General features: G+C 43.8%; 1 protein-coding gene across 2 annotated transcripts in view; it reads right to left on the bottom strand.

The window, feature by feature from the left end:
- The window catches only part of SLC5A5 (solute carrier family 5 member 5), a 305,199-nt gene that overhangs the window by 54,373 nt on the left and 235,485 nt on the right, over positions 1-15,341 (bottom strand). For both annotated transcript variants that reach the window (XM_068234114.1, XM_068234113.1), the window contains exon 11: positions 12,825-12,895. In XM_068234114.1, the coding sequence (XP_068090215.1) occupies positions 12,825-12,895 (71 nt within the window). The remainder of the gene's footprint in view (positions 1-12,824; positions 12,896-15,341) is intronic.

Genomic DNA, 15,341 nt, shown 5'->3' with positions numbered 1-15,341 from the left:
CCTCCTGTCACCCCCCTAGCACTCCTATCCATCAGAACAGGCCCAATACATCCTGTCATCTAAGAGGCCACCCTGCTTATGACCGATTCCACAAAATTTGCCCCCTCATAGACCACCTGTCATCAAAATTTGCAGATGCTTATACCCCTGAACAGTTATTTTGAGGCATTTGTTTTCTAGACTACTCCTCGCGGTTTAGGGCCCCTAAAATGCCAGGGCAGTATAGGAACCCCACAAGTGACCCCATTTTAGAAAGAAGACACCCCAAGGTATTCTGTTAGGTGTATGATGAGTTCATAGAAGATTTTATTTTTTGTCAAAAGTTAGCGGAAATTGGATTTTTATTGTTTTTTTCACAAAGTGTCATTTTTCACTAACTTGTGACAAAAAATAAAATCTTCTACGAACTCACCATACCCCTAACGGAATACCTTGGGGTGTCTTCTTTCTAAAATGGGGTCACTTGTGGGGTTCCTATACTGCCCTGGCATTTTAGGGGCCCTAAACCGTGAGAAGTAGTCTAGAAAACAAATGCCTCAAAATGACCTGTGAATAGGACATTGGGCCCCTTAGCGCACCTAGGCTGCAAAAAAGTGTCACACATGTGGTATCGCCGTACTCAGAAGAAGTAGTATAATGTGTTTTGGGGTGTATTTTTATACATACCCATGCTGGGTGGGAGAAATCTCTCTGTAAATGGACAATTGTGTGTAAAAAAAATCAAATAATTGTCATTTACAGAGATATTTCTCCCACCCAGCATGGGTATGTGTAAAAATACACCCCAAAACACATTATAATACTTCTCCCGAGTACGGCGATACCACATGTGTGGCACTTTTTTGCACCCTAACTGCGCTAAGGGGCCCAAAGTCCAATGAGTACCTTTAGGATTTCACAGGTCATTTTGCGACATTTGGTTTCAAGACTACTCCTCACGGTTTAGGGCCCCTAAAATGCCAGGGCAGTATAGGAATCCCACAAATGACCCCATTTTAGAAAGAAGACACCCCAAGGTATTCCGTTAGGAGTACGGTGAGTTCATAGAAGATTTTATTTTTTGTCACAAGTTAGCGGAAAATGACACTTTGTGAAAAAAAAATTAAAATCAATTTCTGCTAACTTGTGACAAAAAAAAAAATCTTCTATGAACTCACCATACTCCTAACGGAATACCTTGGGGTGTCTTCTTTCTAAAATGGGGTAATTTGTGGGGTTCCTATACTGTCCTGGCATTTTAGGGGCCCTAAACCGTGAGGAGTAGTCTTGAAACCAAATTTCTCAAAATGACCTGTGAAATCCTAAAGGTACTCATTGGACTTTGGACCCCTTAGCGCAGTTAGGGTGCAAAAAAGTGCCACACATGTGGTATCGCCGTACTCAGGAGAAGTAGTATAATGTGTTTTGTGGTGTATTTTTCCACATACCCATGCTGAGTGGGAGAAATATCTCTATAAATAGACAATTGTGTGTAAAAAAAAATAAAAAATTGTCATTTACGGAGATATTTCTCCCACCCAGCATGGGTATGTGTAAAAATACACCCCAAAACACATTATACTACTTCTCCTGAGTACGGCAATACCACATGTGTGGCACTTTTTTGAAGCCTAACTGCGCTAAGGGGCCCAAAGTCCAATGAGCATCTTTAGGCTTTACAGGGGTGCTTACAATTAGGCACCCCCCAAAATGCCAGGACAGTGAACACACCCCACAAATGACCCCATTTTGGAAAGTAGACACTTCAAGGTATTCAGAGAGGAGCATAGTGAGTCCTTGGCAGATTTCATTTTTTTTTGTCGCAAGTTAGAAGAAATGGAAACTTTTTTTTTTTTTCTTTTTTGTCAGAAAGTGTCATTTTCCGCTAACTTGTGACAAAAAATAAAATCTTCTATGAACGCACCATGCCTCTCACTGAATACTTTGGGATGTCTTCTTTCCAAAATGGGGTCATTTGGGGGATATTTGTACTTTCCTGGAATTTTAGCCCCTCATGAAACCTGACAGGTGCGCAGAAAAGTCAGAGATGCTTGAAAATGGGAAAATTCACTTTTGGCACCATAGTTTGTAAACGCTATAACTTTTACCCAATCCAATAAATATACACTGAATGGTTTTTTTTTTATCAAAGACATGTAGCAGAATAACGTTCGTGCTCAAATGTATAGGAAATTTTACTTTATTTGAAAAATGTCAGCACAGAAAGTTAAAAAAAATCATTTTTTTGCCAAAATTCATGTCTTTTTTGCTGAATATAATAAAAAGTAAAAATCGCAGGAGCAATCAAATAGCACCAAAAGAAAGCTGTATTAGTGACAAGAAAAGGAGGTAAAATTCATTTAGGTGGTAGGTTGTATGAGCGAGCAATAAACCGTGAAAGCTGCAGTGGTCTGAATGGAGAAAAAGGCTCTGGTCCTTAAGGGGCGAAAAGACTGTGGTCCTGAAGTGGTTAAAGAAAAAACATTTCTTTGTTACAGCTGATACAAATCCTGCAATAAATAGACAGTGTGTCTAATTCCTACTTTCATGGAAGCAAATATATTAACATCTTGTGCTTTAAAATAAGCTTATATGCTGTGGCAGTCAGGTGACACAGGGAAAATATCAAATTTGTGATTAGACACAGATGTGGAAGAATTCGAAAGGCTCTCTAAATACATACATGGTGCATGTCTCTGCATGGTTTCCTTCTGTCCTGTGCAAGAGTTCAGCTCCACTTTAAAGCATCTGAATGACATTTATTTATATTTGCTGAAAAATCTACGTATCTCTTTTGAATGCTGAATGTACATATGGCGGTGTGCTTTAACATATAGACAGTATACAGGAACAAAGTCTGAAGAAGGCTTATTAGCAGAAAGATTACTCTTTTTCTTTTAAGCCAATAAATGGTATCACCCTGATTCAAAACTCTCTGCTTTTGCTGATGGCTAAGATGGTACAATGTTCTACTGCTACAGGAAAGTAAGAGGCTGCCAAACCATACACACTAGCATAGAGGTAGTAACAGCTCAGGCGACAGTGACAGTGTAGCAATGAAAGGGAAGCATACAGCATTTTTATTCCAGGCTGCAGCAGTTATCATAGATGGTCGGAGATGAAGGACAGAAAATGAGTCAGGAAAGAGTTAACTTAAGCAGAGAGGAGATCACTGGCTAGAAAGAAAAAAAAGCAATAAATTACAGCTAGATAAGAAAGTGTAATTTACAACTGCTGGGGTCAGACAGTGTCACAGCTCTAAAAGAGAAGGCGAAGAAACTAGCAGAAATGTTTGTGAATGCCTGCATTAGAACTCAGCTGAACTTAGTTTTATCTTCTTTGTAATGTAAATCCCTGGTATTTCTCACATCCACTTGTACTGTATGTCGATCCATATAAATAATTGGATCATCAGGTGACAGTTATGATTGATCCTGATTGTTATAACACATCAGGAAGTGAGAGGTGCAGGGATTGGGGAACTCTGGAATTCCTCTATTAGTGCAGAGCAGGGCGCTGGCTGGCTGCGCTGCGGGAACAGAGGAGATGATTTACTTTGACATATGACTTCTTCTCTCTCCAAGTCATGCCGCCCTTCTGATCTTATCTGATTTTATCGCCCTAGGCCGTGGCCTCTGTGGCCTTTGCAGAAATCCGGGCCTGGTTGTTTCAGGGTCAAATGACGAGTGGAGACCCAGACCAGATCTCCTGGTCGGAACTTCCACTCTAAGGATCGTTTTTTGTCAGCTTGACCTTTCTGACTTTGAAAAGCCTTTTCCAAATTGCTTTTCACGATCCCCCAAATGTTTTTGAACGACTTTTGCCAAGCCTCCAGAGCTGGAAACGGAGTGGAGGCTACTGGAAATGGGGAAAACTTGAACAACTTTCCAGTTACCACCTGAAACGGAGAGAACCCACAAGAGGCGCTTTTCAAATTATTGTGCGCAAATTCTGCATATGGCAAGAACTTAACCCAATCAGTTTGCGCTTCTGCAACATAACACCTCAAAAATTGTTCCAAAGACTGATTAACCCTCTCCGTCTGACCATTGGTCCGTGGGTGGTAGCCCGATGAGAATGACAGTTCCATGCCCATTTGATGGCAAAATGCCCTCCAAAATCTAGAGACAAATTGGACTCCCCGATCTGACACGATGTTTTCCGGAATGCCATGAAGTCGGAAAACATGAATGATGAAAAGATCGGCCAACTCCTGGGCCGAGGGGAGTCCCTTCAAGGGCACAAAATGGGCCATTTTACTGATGCGGTCGACTACCACCCAAATGACCGAGGTGCCTTCAGACCTAGGAAGCTCACCTACAAAATCCATGGACAGATGGGTCCATGGTTCACTCGGGGTGGGCAAAGGCTGCAACGTTCCCACAGGTGCCAGACGGGAGGGTTTACTTTTAGCACATACTGCACACTCTCTGACATACTCCTTGCAGTCTGTTGCCAAAGAAGGCCACCAAGCACATCTAGCAATCAAGTCTTGTGTTCTGGAGACCCCTGGATGTCCCACATTCTTGTGTGAGTGAAACATCTGTAACACCTGGAGAGGAAAAGGCAGTGGCACAAACATAACCCCTTCAGGCTTTCCCTCAGGCACATCCTGCTGGAAGGGACCTAAAGTCTCCGTCCAGTCATTCCAAGTCTCTGTAGCTCCCAGTACTATCTTCTGTGGAACAATGCGTTCAGGTTCTGAGGGCTGTCCTGTCTCTGGCTCAAAACATCTGGACAAAGCATCTGCCTTAATGTTTTTACTACCAGGAGTGTACGTAATTACAAATCTAAATCCTGAGAAAAACAGTGACCACCGAGCCTGACGAGGACTCAATCTCTTAGCCCCCTCAATGTATTCCAAATTTTTGTGATCCGTGTAGACTGTAATCGTATGTTCGGCTCCTTCTAACCAATGACGCCATTCTTCAAAGGCCAACTTAAAGCGGACTCAAACCAAACATTTTTTTAATTAAAAATATTTAGTTGCACCACTCTGACACATACAAAGATAAATAAACACTCCTTCAAACCTATGAGCATTTCAGTGTATGCTTTTCACCCTTCTCTTTTCATAACTAGGATTATACTGGGGGCAGCCATTAGCAATTCCTCCATTGCCGGACACCTCCTACTCCACCAGTTTGCCGGAAAAATCCCGGCAATTTGAAAAGAAGGGAGGGGTTCCTCCAATAAATGTAAAATATTTTATATTTGTCATCATGCAGCTGGCTGCTATTTATTATTATATTTTAGAAAATAGATTTTATTTCTGAAATCTTGTATTTTTAATATGGGTCCACTTTAATGGCTAGAAGCTCCCTGTTACCTATATCGTAGTTTTTCTCTGCTGGAGAGAACCTCCGAGAAAAATAGGCACACGGGTGCAATCTTCCCTGCAGCCCAGAGCGTTGATACAGCACAGCCCCTACTCCAACCTCTGAGGCGTCAACCTCTACAATAAATAGATAGGAGGGGTCCACGTGTCTCAATATGGGTGCAGAGCAAAACAGTTCTTTCAGAGTGGAGAAAGCGGCCAGAGCTTCAGGGGACCAATGGTTGGTATCTGCCCCTTTTTTAGTGAGACTGGTGAGGGGTGCTATGACTGTGGAGTACCCCTTTATTAACTTTCTATAGTAATTAGCAAACCCTAGAAATCTCTGAAGAGATTTGAGACCTACTGGTTGGGGCCATTCCAAGACAGCAGAGACTTTGGCGGGATCCATAGAAAGGCCTGAGGTGGAAATTATGTATCCCAGAAAAGCGACAGATGTCACGTCAAAAATGCATTTCTCCAATTTAGCATAAAGCCTGTTTTGTCTGAGCTTGTGTAACACGAATCTGACATGAGCCCTGTGCTCAGAGAGGTTGTCTGAGAAGATCAATATATCATCCAGGTATATTAGGACAAATTTACCCAATACCTCCCTAAAAAACCACATTAATGAGTTCCTGGAAGACGGCCGGGGCGTTACACAACCCGAAGGGCATCACCAGGTACTCGTAATGCCCGTCGGGTGTGTTAAAGGCCGTCTTCCATTCATCGCCCTCCCTGATCCGCACCAGGTTGTATGCACCTCCTAAATCCAATTTCGAAAAAATCTTAGCCTTGGTGATTTGAGTGAATAAATCGTCTATCAAAGGTAACGGATAGCGATTTTTAACTGTGATTTTATTCAGTCCCCGGTAATTAATGCATGGCCGAAGGCCTCCGTCTTTTTTTTTTTTTACAAAAAAGACCCCTGCTCCGGCAGGTGACCGGGAAGGACGAATGAAACCCTTAGCTAAGTTTTCACGGATATACTCTTGCATGGCCACCTTTTCTGGCCCAGACAAATTGTAGAGATGACCTCTAGGAGGCATACAACCTGATCGGAGATCAATCGGGCAATCGAAAGGGCGATGTGGAGGTAGTTTATCGGCAGCTTTGGGACAAAACACGTCCGAAAACTCCGCATATTGTTCTGGAACACCCTCCACATGAATCCTGGTCTGGCCTAAGGTCACCTTCACCAAACAATGACGAAAACAGTGGGCTGACCAGCTCGTTAGCTGACCGGTAGCCCAATTTATCTGAGGGGAGTGAAGGTGTAACCATGGCATGCCAAGGATGATTGTGGAGGTTGTCATGCGCAATACAAAAAACTGCAATTTCTCTCTATGCAGCACCCCTATAGTGACTTCCACCTCCGGTGTCTGAGACAGCGGATGGTTACGCTGTAGTGGAGAGTCATCCACTGCTGTAACCTGTAGAGGTGGTTTTACCGGGGTGAACGGAATACCTAATTTCTTAGCAAATTCGTAATCTATAAAATTAGCCGCTGCACCTGAGTCAATGAAGGCCTCAGCGACTTCCGATTTATCCTCCCATGTAATCCTACAAGGAAGGAGTAACCGCTTATCCTCTAGGGGTGAGAGCTGTACGCCTAGTGTATCACCCCCAACTACTCCTAGGCAATGGCGTTTCCCGACTTTTTAGGGCAATTTCGTACTCTATGTCCCCCCTCTGCACAATAAAGACACAAATGCTCAGAAATTCTGCGTCTCCGCTCCATTTGAGACAGTTTTGACCGACCAATCTGCATTGGCTCGGGGGGAGGAGAAACGGGCGGAGATGGCGTCACCGGGGGTGTAGCATAGGTCAACATTTTAACATTGTCTCTGCCCCTGGTCTGTCTTTGATACCGTAACCTACCATCAATCCTGATTGGCGATGAAATGGCCTCATCGACAGTCTTAGGTTCGGGCAGACTTAACATTAGATCTGAAACCGCATCTGATAATCTTGATAGGAAACAGTCTAAAAGGGCATAGGTGTCCCACCTGGCTGAAACTGACCACCTCCTAAATTCTGCCGCATACTCCTCGACCGGACCCTTGCCTTGACGCAGTAACTTGAGCTTCCGCTCAGAAGTCGAGGCAATGTCTGGGTCGTAAATGATGGCCATAGCCTTAAAAAATTCCTCTACAGAGTTTAAAGCTACATCTCCAGTGGGCAGACTGTATGCCCAGGTCTGGGAATCGCCTGATAATAAAGTCTTAATAAACGTGACCTTTTGGGTCATGGTTCCTGAAGATCTAGGTCTTAACTCAAAATATGACAACACTCTACTCCTAAAATTTCGAAAGTCAGATCTGTGACCAGAAAATGTTTCAGGTACAGGCATACGTATGTCTGTGCTAGGAGGGGATCACACCTCGTCCACTGCCGTCTGGAGGGTACGTAAAGAACCGGACAAAGCATCAATCATAGCTTTGTGGTTACCCAGCACTTGATTGATGGAGTCCACCGAAGTGGTAAGTGCGCCCAGACGGTCAGTGTGTGCGTCCATTTGCATTTTTTGGTCTGCCGTTCTATAACGATCGGTGTAACACAGAGAGGGTCTGATTACCGGTGATCTGCAGAATCACCGAGAATGCAGAATATACCCGATTATTGATGATCTGCAGTATCACCGATAATCAGATATATCTTCTAACCTCTGGACACCTGAGAGATGAGAGTGTTTGGTGCAACAGTAATACTCTGAGGAAAGCACCCGTGGGATGGGTGCTAGACAGTAGGGGTAACTGTTATGGATCAGCTTCCTTCCACAGGCCTGATGCTCCCCAAGGGGCGGAGCCAGGCTGAGATAGTGGGAAGGACAGAACGTGAGTGACACCAAGGAGAAGTGTCACTGACAGATCTGTGAACTATCTCCTAACAGGAGAGAGAGTTCTCGAGTTCGGACAAGCCAGGTCGTTAATTCAATTCAATTCAATTCACTTTATTGTCATTGTGTAACACAACAAAATTACTTTTCATGACAACCCCACGGTGCATATAGGGAACATAGTGATAATAACAAGGAAGAGAAGAAATTATACAAGTATTCCAGGTATTACAGATGTTTAAACAATTTGTACACAGTGTTAATTATTTCAGAGAGGATTCAGAGTTTATCAAGATTATGGCGGATGGGAAAAAGCTGTCTTTCAGTCTGTTTGTGTGTGTGCGGATTGATCTAAAACGTTTACCTGATGGAAGGAGCTCAAACAGGGCATTTCCAGGGTGAGTGTTGTCCTTGATAATGTTTTTGGCCCTTCTCAAGCTGCGAGTATTATACAAAGGTCCAGTGATGGTAGTTCAGCGCCAATAATGGCTTCTGCTGTTTTAACAACTCGCTGCAGGGCTTCTCTAGTAGCCTTCGTGCAGCTGTTGTACCAGGCCGTCATGCAATTGGTCAGAACGCTTTCTATAGTGCATCTGTAGAAATTAACCAGCAGCTTCTGTGGGAGGTTAGCGCTCCTTAGTTTTCTCAGAAAGTAGAGGCGTTGTTGTGCTTTGCCAGTTAGAGCTAAAGCATTGTCAGCCCAGGACAGGTTCTCTGCGATGGTGACTCCCAAAAATTTGAAGCTGGAAACTCTCTCCACAGCCTCTGCATTGATCATTAGCGGTAGGTAAGTAGTCTTTTTGGTGGTCCTAAAGTCCAGAATAATTTCTTTGGTCTTCTTTGTATTTAATAACAGGTTGTTAATGTCGCACCATGCAGTCAGGTTCCTAACTTCTTCTCTGTATGCAGCTTCCTCATTGTCTGATGTAAGCCCAATGACAGTCGTATCATCTGCAAACTTAACAATTACGATTGAGGTATGGATAGGCTGGCAGTCATGGGTGAAAAGTGCATAGAGGAGAGGGCTTAATACACAACCCTGTGGCACGCCAGTGCTCAGGGTAAGGGTGGAGGATGTCTGTTTTCCTAGTCTGACAGTTTAAGGGCGATTAGTAAGGAAGTCCAATAACCAAGTACATATGGAGGGAGCAAAACCTAGTGCATGGAGTTTGTTGGTCAGCTGGCTAGGTACAATGGTGTTAAATGCTGAGCTGTAGTCAACAAAGAGCATCCTAACATAGGAGTTGGGCTTTTCCAGGTGTGAGAGGGCAGCATGGAGAGCTACACAGATGGCATCCTCAGTCGATCTATTTGTTCGGTAAGCAAACTGGTGTTGATCTAGATTTGCTGGGATGGAGGCCTTGATGTGTGTGGCTACCAGTCGTTCAAAGCACTTGGCGATGACAGGGGTTAGAGCAACTGGTCGATAATCATTAAGACAGGTTATCCTAGGATTTTTTGGGACTGGCACAATGGTTGTAGATTTAAGGCATGATAGAACTACACCCAAGGACAGAGAGAGGTTGAATATTTGTGTAAAAACTTTCGCTAGTTGACCAGCACAGGCCTGGAGCACACGTCCTTGCACACCATCAGGACCTGCAGCTTTCCTGGTGTTGATATTTGTGAGTGCTTGCTGCACTTCATGTATGTGAAGGATTAATGGCTGTGAGTCTGTAGTGGGCCCAAAGTTGACTGGAGGCCGATTGTTGTCTTTTTCAAATCTAGCAAAGAAGTTGTTAAGTTCCTCTGCTAGGCTGGGGATGTTATTGTCCAGTGTATATTGAGTGCTATTCTTCTTTTTTGTAATCTGTGAATAGTTGAATGCTTTGCCACATCCTCCTTGGGTTTGAGTCATTTTCAAAGTTTTCCTCAATCCTTTGTTTGTATTTAAGTTTTGCATTTCGTATGCCTTTTTTCAGACTTGCTCTGGCTGAAGAATATGCGTCTTTGTCCTGTATTTTAAAAGCTTTGTTTCTATTCTTTAGAAGTCCCTTGAGTTCTTTTGTTATCCATGGTTTATGATTTAGGTAAACCGTAATTCTTTTGTTGACGGTGATGGTGTCCACACAGAAATTAACATATGACAATACAGAGGAAGTACTCGTCTCCAGGTCTGTTTCATGAAAGAAAACATCCCAATCCGTATTTTCAAAGCAATCTTGGAGCTGAGAGACGGCAGTCTCAGGCCAGACTTTAACAGACTTGCTAATTGGTTTAGCAGTGTTGATAATGGCTTTGTATGCGGGAATAAGAAACAAAGATAGATGGTCAGACTGTCCCAGTGGGGGGCGTTGGGTGATCTTATAGGCACTTTTCTATGTTTGTATAGACATGATCCAAGGTGTTTTCTCCTCTGGTTTTACAGTCCACATGCTGATAAAATCTGGGAAATACCTTCTTAAGATTTGCTTGGTTAAAATCTCCAGCAATTATGAAAATTGCATCAGGGTGTAAATTCTGTTGCTTACTAATGATATCAAACAGTTGTTCATTTGCTGACTTAGTATTGGCATGAGGTGGAATGTATACTGCCATAATTATAATAACTGTATGTTCCCTGGGTAGGCAAAACGGTCGACATCTCAGCATTAAATATTCCACATCAGGTGAACAAGACTTGTTGATTATGGTTACGTTAGTGCACCAAGAATTATTGATATAAACACATAGTCCTCCACCTGTTTTCTTGCCAGAATCATGCGTTCGATCAGCACGGTGAAGCGTGTGACCTGCAAGCTCAACTGCAGTGTCTGGTATGGAGGGGTCCAGCCATGTCTCCGAAAAAATCAAAAGACAACAGTCTCTCATAGTTTTATACGTGGAGATATCCAGTCGGAGCTCATCCATTTTATTTGCGAGGGATCTCACATTTGCAAGCAGTGCGCTAGGAAGAGGGGTTTTATGTGGAGTAGCTCTCAGTCTAGTTAGCAGTCCTGATCGCTTACCTCTCTTTTGTTTCCTCTTGCTTCGCTTTCTGTCCCGTCTATTTCCGAGGATAGCAGTGGTTAACGAAAGACCCGGTGATCTAAGAATCTGCTGCGGTATTGATTCCGTGTTAAAGTAATCTCCTGTGCTGCTTGATCCGATCTGTAGAAGCTCCTGGCGTTTGTAGTGGATGCTGGCCTTTGCTTGTGAGGCGGTGAAGGTCAGTAGGAAGAAAATTAATAGAAGAGAGCACCAATGTGGGTAGCATGAAGCCGTTGCGTCTGTGCGCGCCGCCATCGTACTTGGTCTGGGCTGCAGATGATGGTTCTTGTGCTTGTGCTGCAGATGATGTTTTGTGCTGCAGATGATGCTGATCTCCAGAAGGGAGAGAGAGCAGAGAGATGTTACCTGCTTAACACACAGACAGATACAGTACAGAGACAGTAGGCAAGTACAGAATCCAGAGACAAGCCGAGTATTGGCAACAGAGAATCAGAAAGGCAAAGGTACAAAATCAGAAATCAGGAGAATGGTCAGGAATGCAGAAAGTCATAACAGGTAATCAACAATGCCTAGACTTGAGTGTGAGCTCCAAGATGCTCACACTCCGGGAACTAGACTAGATAATACAAATAATACAGATGGTACAGAATTCCTAGACTAAGGTGTGAGTTCCGTGGCCGTCAACACCTTGGAAACTGGTCTAGATAACAATACAGATAATAACAGAATTCCTAGGCTAAGGTGTGAGCTCCGTGATCATCAACACCTACGAAACTGACTAATAAACACAGATACTGACAAGGTTTGAGTGCTACCACGTAGTGATCGCAACGGCAGACACCAGATGAATGACCAGCACCCAGTATATATACACTAGCGCTCACCAGCGCCTCCCCTAAGTGCTGGACCTATGGAAGTTACTGAAATTGTCAGCTGACCAGCTTGGTCAGCTGACCCTCTTCTGACTGCCATAAAGGCCCTGCCTCTCTGCGCGCGCGTCCTCCTAAACCAGTGTGGATTATCAGTCCCAGCCACACCAGTCATGTGTTGTAATGGTTCTGCTGAGTTGGATGCGGAAACCGCCGCACCGCTGTCAGTGCGTGCGGCGTTTTCTCCGCATTCCGCATTACTGAGAGGAGCAGGCCTATGCGAGCAACTTGCCGCATTGGACGCGGAATCCGCCGTCCTGTTGTTAGAGCATGCGGCGGTTTCTCCACGCTCCGACTGCGCGCCAGCTGCCATGTTGGACGCGGAGTCAGCCGCCTCACCTTGAGTATTGGCGGCTTTTCCGCGTTTTCTCACAACTTGTAATTATGTGTTCAAGTACAGTTATCCTTCAGAGTGTCCATCAGCTTTATTTTTTATTTTTTTTATTTTTATAGACCTACTAAACTAAGAAAAAAAGAAAACATAGCACTGGGTAGTGCTACTATTTCAACATTGCCCTGCTTACTCCCATTTTCAGCAGGTAGTTTACCTGCTAGAACCATTTCATTCTATAGGGCTTAAAAGTGATCATAATCAACAGAGAATTGGCAATGTGTATGGAGGTTTTTCTAGGACATTTTCTAGGAGCCTGGAGCACCTCTTTCAGTAACAGATAAGGGTCTGATCACACCTGCATGCTTCTGTACATTTTGCAGCAATACAGTTGAGTCTGTTGTTGAAATATGCACACATGCGCACAAATGTTCTCTGGCCTAAGTGTTTTTTGCAAACTGAGCTGGACTTCTTATTTTTTAACTCACAAATCAGCAGTACCTGAAGAACTCCACCTCCAAGCAACGATGATAAGGCAGCTACTGTAATGCATGCACATCCATATAGTAAAGCTAGAAAAAAATAAATAGAAAAAATAAATAAATGAAACACTCACATACAAGTGCTATTACAAGATTCAATGGATAATTCACATACTTATTGCCCATTCACAGTTCTACACTTCAGATCCTTCAATTCAATTTCACCTACACCATGTAAATCATTTTCAATGTAAGAAATGTTTCTAGTAAACCGTTAAAATGCAAATGCATTTGCAAGTGCAAAAGTGTGAAAAAAAATCAAACTTAAAGCAAACATGAAGTGAAAATAAATTGATGAGATAAACAATAGTAGCTTTAGCCCTAACCCTAAATATGACTTGTTTGGAATCCTATGGTCTTATTGTGCTTTAAAAGGTTAAAATTAAATATCCAGGTTTAAAGTTTTGACTAATTTTAACTTTAATGACACAGATTCACAACTGTAATTCAGAGCCGGCCTTTGGGGGTGGCAAGTGGGGCAATCGCCCCAGGCCCCGCGCCTGAGGAGGCCCCGCACCCTCTGCAGTGCTGGGGAGCGCGGGCAAAGTTGTTAAAACTCACGTGTCTTCACCGATGCTCACAGCCACCATCTATTTCCTCTCCCAGCATCTGTGTATTGGTGGTAACAGCGCCCCCTGGGATGACGTGACCGCATGCCACCACAGGGGGGCACTGTTACCAATACACAGATGCTGGGAGAGGAACTAGATGGTGGCTGTGAGCATCGGTGAAGACACGTGAGTTTTAACAACTATGCCCGCTCTCCCCAGCACTGCAGCCACTTTATCTAACCTGTACTGGGGGGCACTTACCTATCTAATCTATACTGCAGGGCTTCTACCTATATAATCTATACTGCAGGGCACCTACCTTTATAATCTATACTGCGGGGCACCTACCTATCTATTCTATACTGCAGGCTGGCACCTATCTAATCTATACTGCGGGGCACCTACCTTTATAATCTATACTGCGGGGCACCTACCTATCTAACCTATACTGCAGGCTGGCACCTATGTAATCTATACTGCGGGGCACCTACCTATCTAGCCTATACTGCAGGCTGGCACCTATCTAATCTATACTGCATGCACCTATCTAACCTATACTGCAGGCTGGCACCTATCTAATCTATACTGCAGGCACCTTCCTATCTAATCTATACTGCAGGCTGGCACCTATCTGATCTATACTGCAGGCTGCACCTATCTAACCTATACTGCAGGCTGGCACCTATCTAATCTATACTGCGGGGCACCTACCTAATCTATACTGCAGGCACCTATCTAACCTATACTGCAGGCTGGCACCTATCTAATCTATACTGCAGGCACCTATCTAAGCTATACTGCAGGCTGGCACCTATCTAATCTATACTGTGGGGCACCTACCTAATCTATACCGCAGGCAACTATCTAACCTATACTGCAGGCTGGAACCTATCTAATCTATACTGCAGGCACCTATCTAATCTATACTGCAGGCTGGCACCTATCTAATCTATACTGCATGCACCTATCTAACCTATACTGCAGGCCCCTATCTAACATATACTGCAGGCTGGCACCTATCTAATCTATACTGCAGGCTGGCACCTATCTAACCTATACTGCAGGCACCTATCTAACCTATACTGCAGGCTGGCACCTATCTAAGATATACTGTGGGCACCCATCTAATCTATACTGCAGGCACCTATCTAATCTATACTGCAGCCACCTTCCTATCTAATCTATACTGCAGGCACCTACCTATCTAATCTATACTGCAGCCACCTTCCTATCTAATCTATACTGCAGGCACCTATCTAATCTATACTGCAGGCACCTATCTAATCTATACTGCAGGCTGGCACCTATCTAATCTATATTGCAGGGCACCTATCTAATCTGTACTGCAGGGCACCACCCTACCTAATCAATACTGCAGGCACCTATCTAATGTATACTGTGGGGTACCTACCTAACTAATCTATACTGCAGGCACCTTCCTATCTAATCTGTACTGCAGGGCACCTACCTACCTATCTAATCTGTATTACAGGCCACCTACCTGTCTAATCTATACTGCAGGCACCTATCTAATCTATACTGCAGGCTGGCACCTATCTAATCTATACTGCAGGCTGGCACCTATCTAATCTATACTGCAGGGCACCTTTCTAATCTATACTGCAGGCAACTATCTAATCTATACTGCAGGCATCTATTTAATCTGTACTGCAGGGCTCCATCGTAGCTATAAACAAGATTCTTGCGCTCCTAGTCACAAGTCAACACATACAGACGCTTCCTTCTCAGATACGTGCACTGCGACGCTCCATTGTAGGGTGCTTGGCAGAATTCTAAGAAAAAGAGGAGTGCGCCATAGTGCATTAAATCAAGAGAGGAAGTTTATTCAAGTTCAATGTTATACTCACAAAGGTATATGTGGTAAGCGCGTGTCCGCGGACAGCCAACCGCCTAACCTCAGTGGA

The sequence above is a fragment of the Hyperolius riggenbachi genome, chromosome 1 (genome assembly GCF_040937935.1).
Source record: "Hyperolius riggenbachi isolate aHypRig1 chromosome 1, aHypRig1.pri, whole genome shotgun sequence".
Lineage (NCBI taxonomy): Eukaryota > Metazoa > Chordata > Amphibia > Anura > Hyperoliidae > Hyperolius > Hyperolius riggenbachi.
This window is presented reverse-complemented; position numbering and strand designations above follow the sequence as displayed.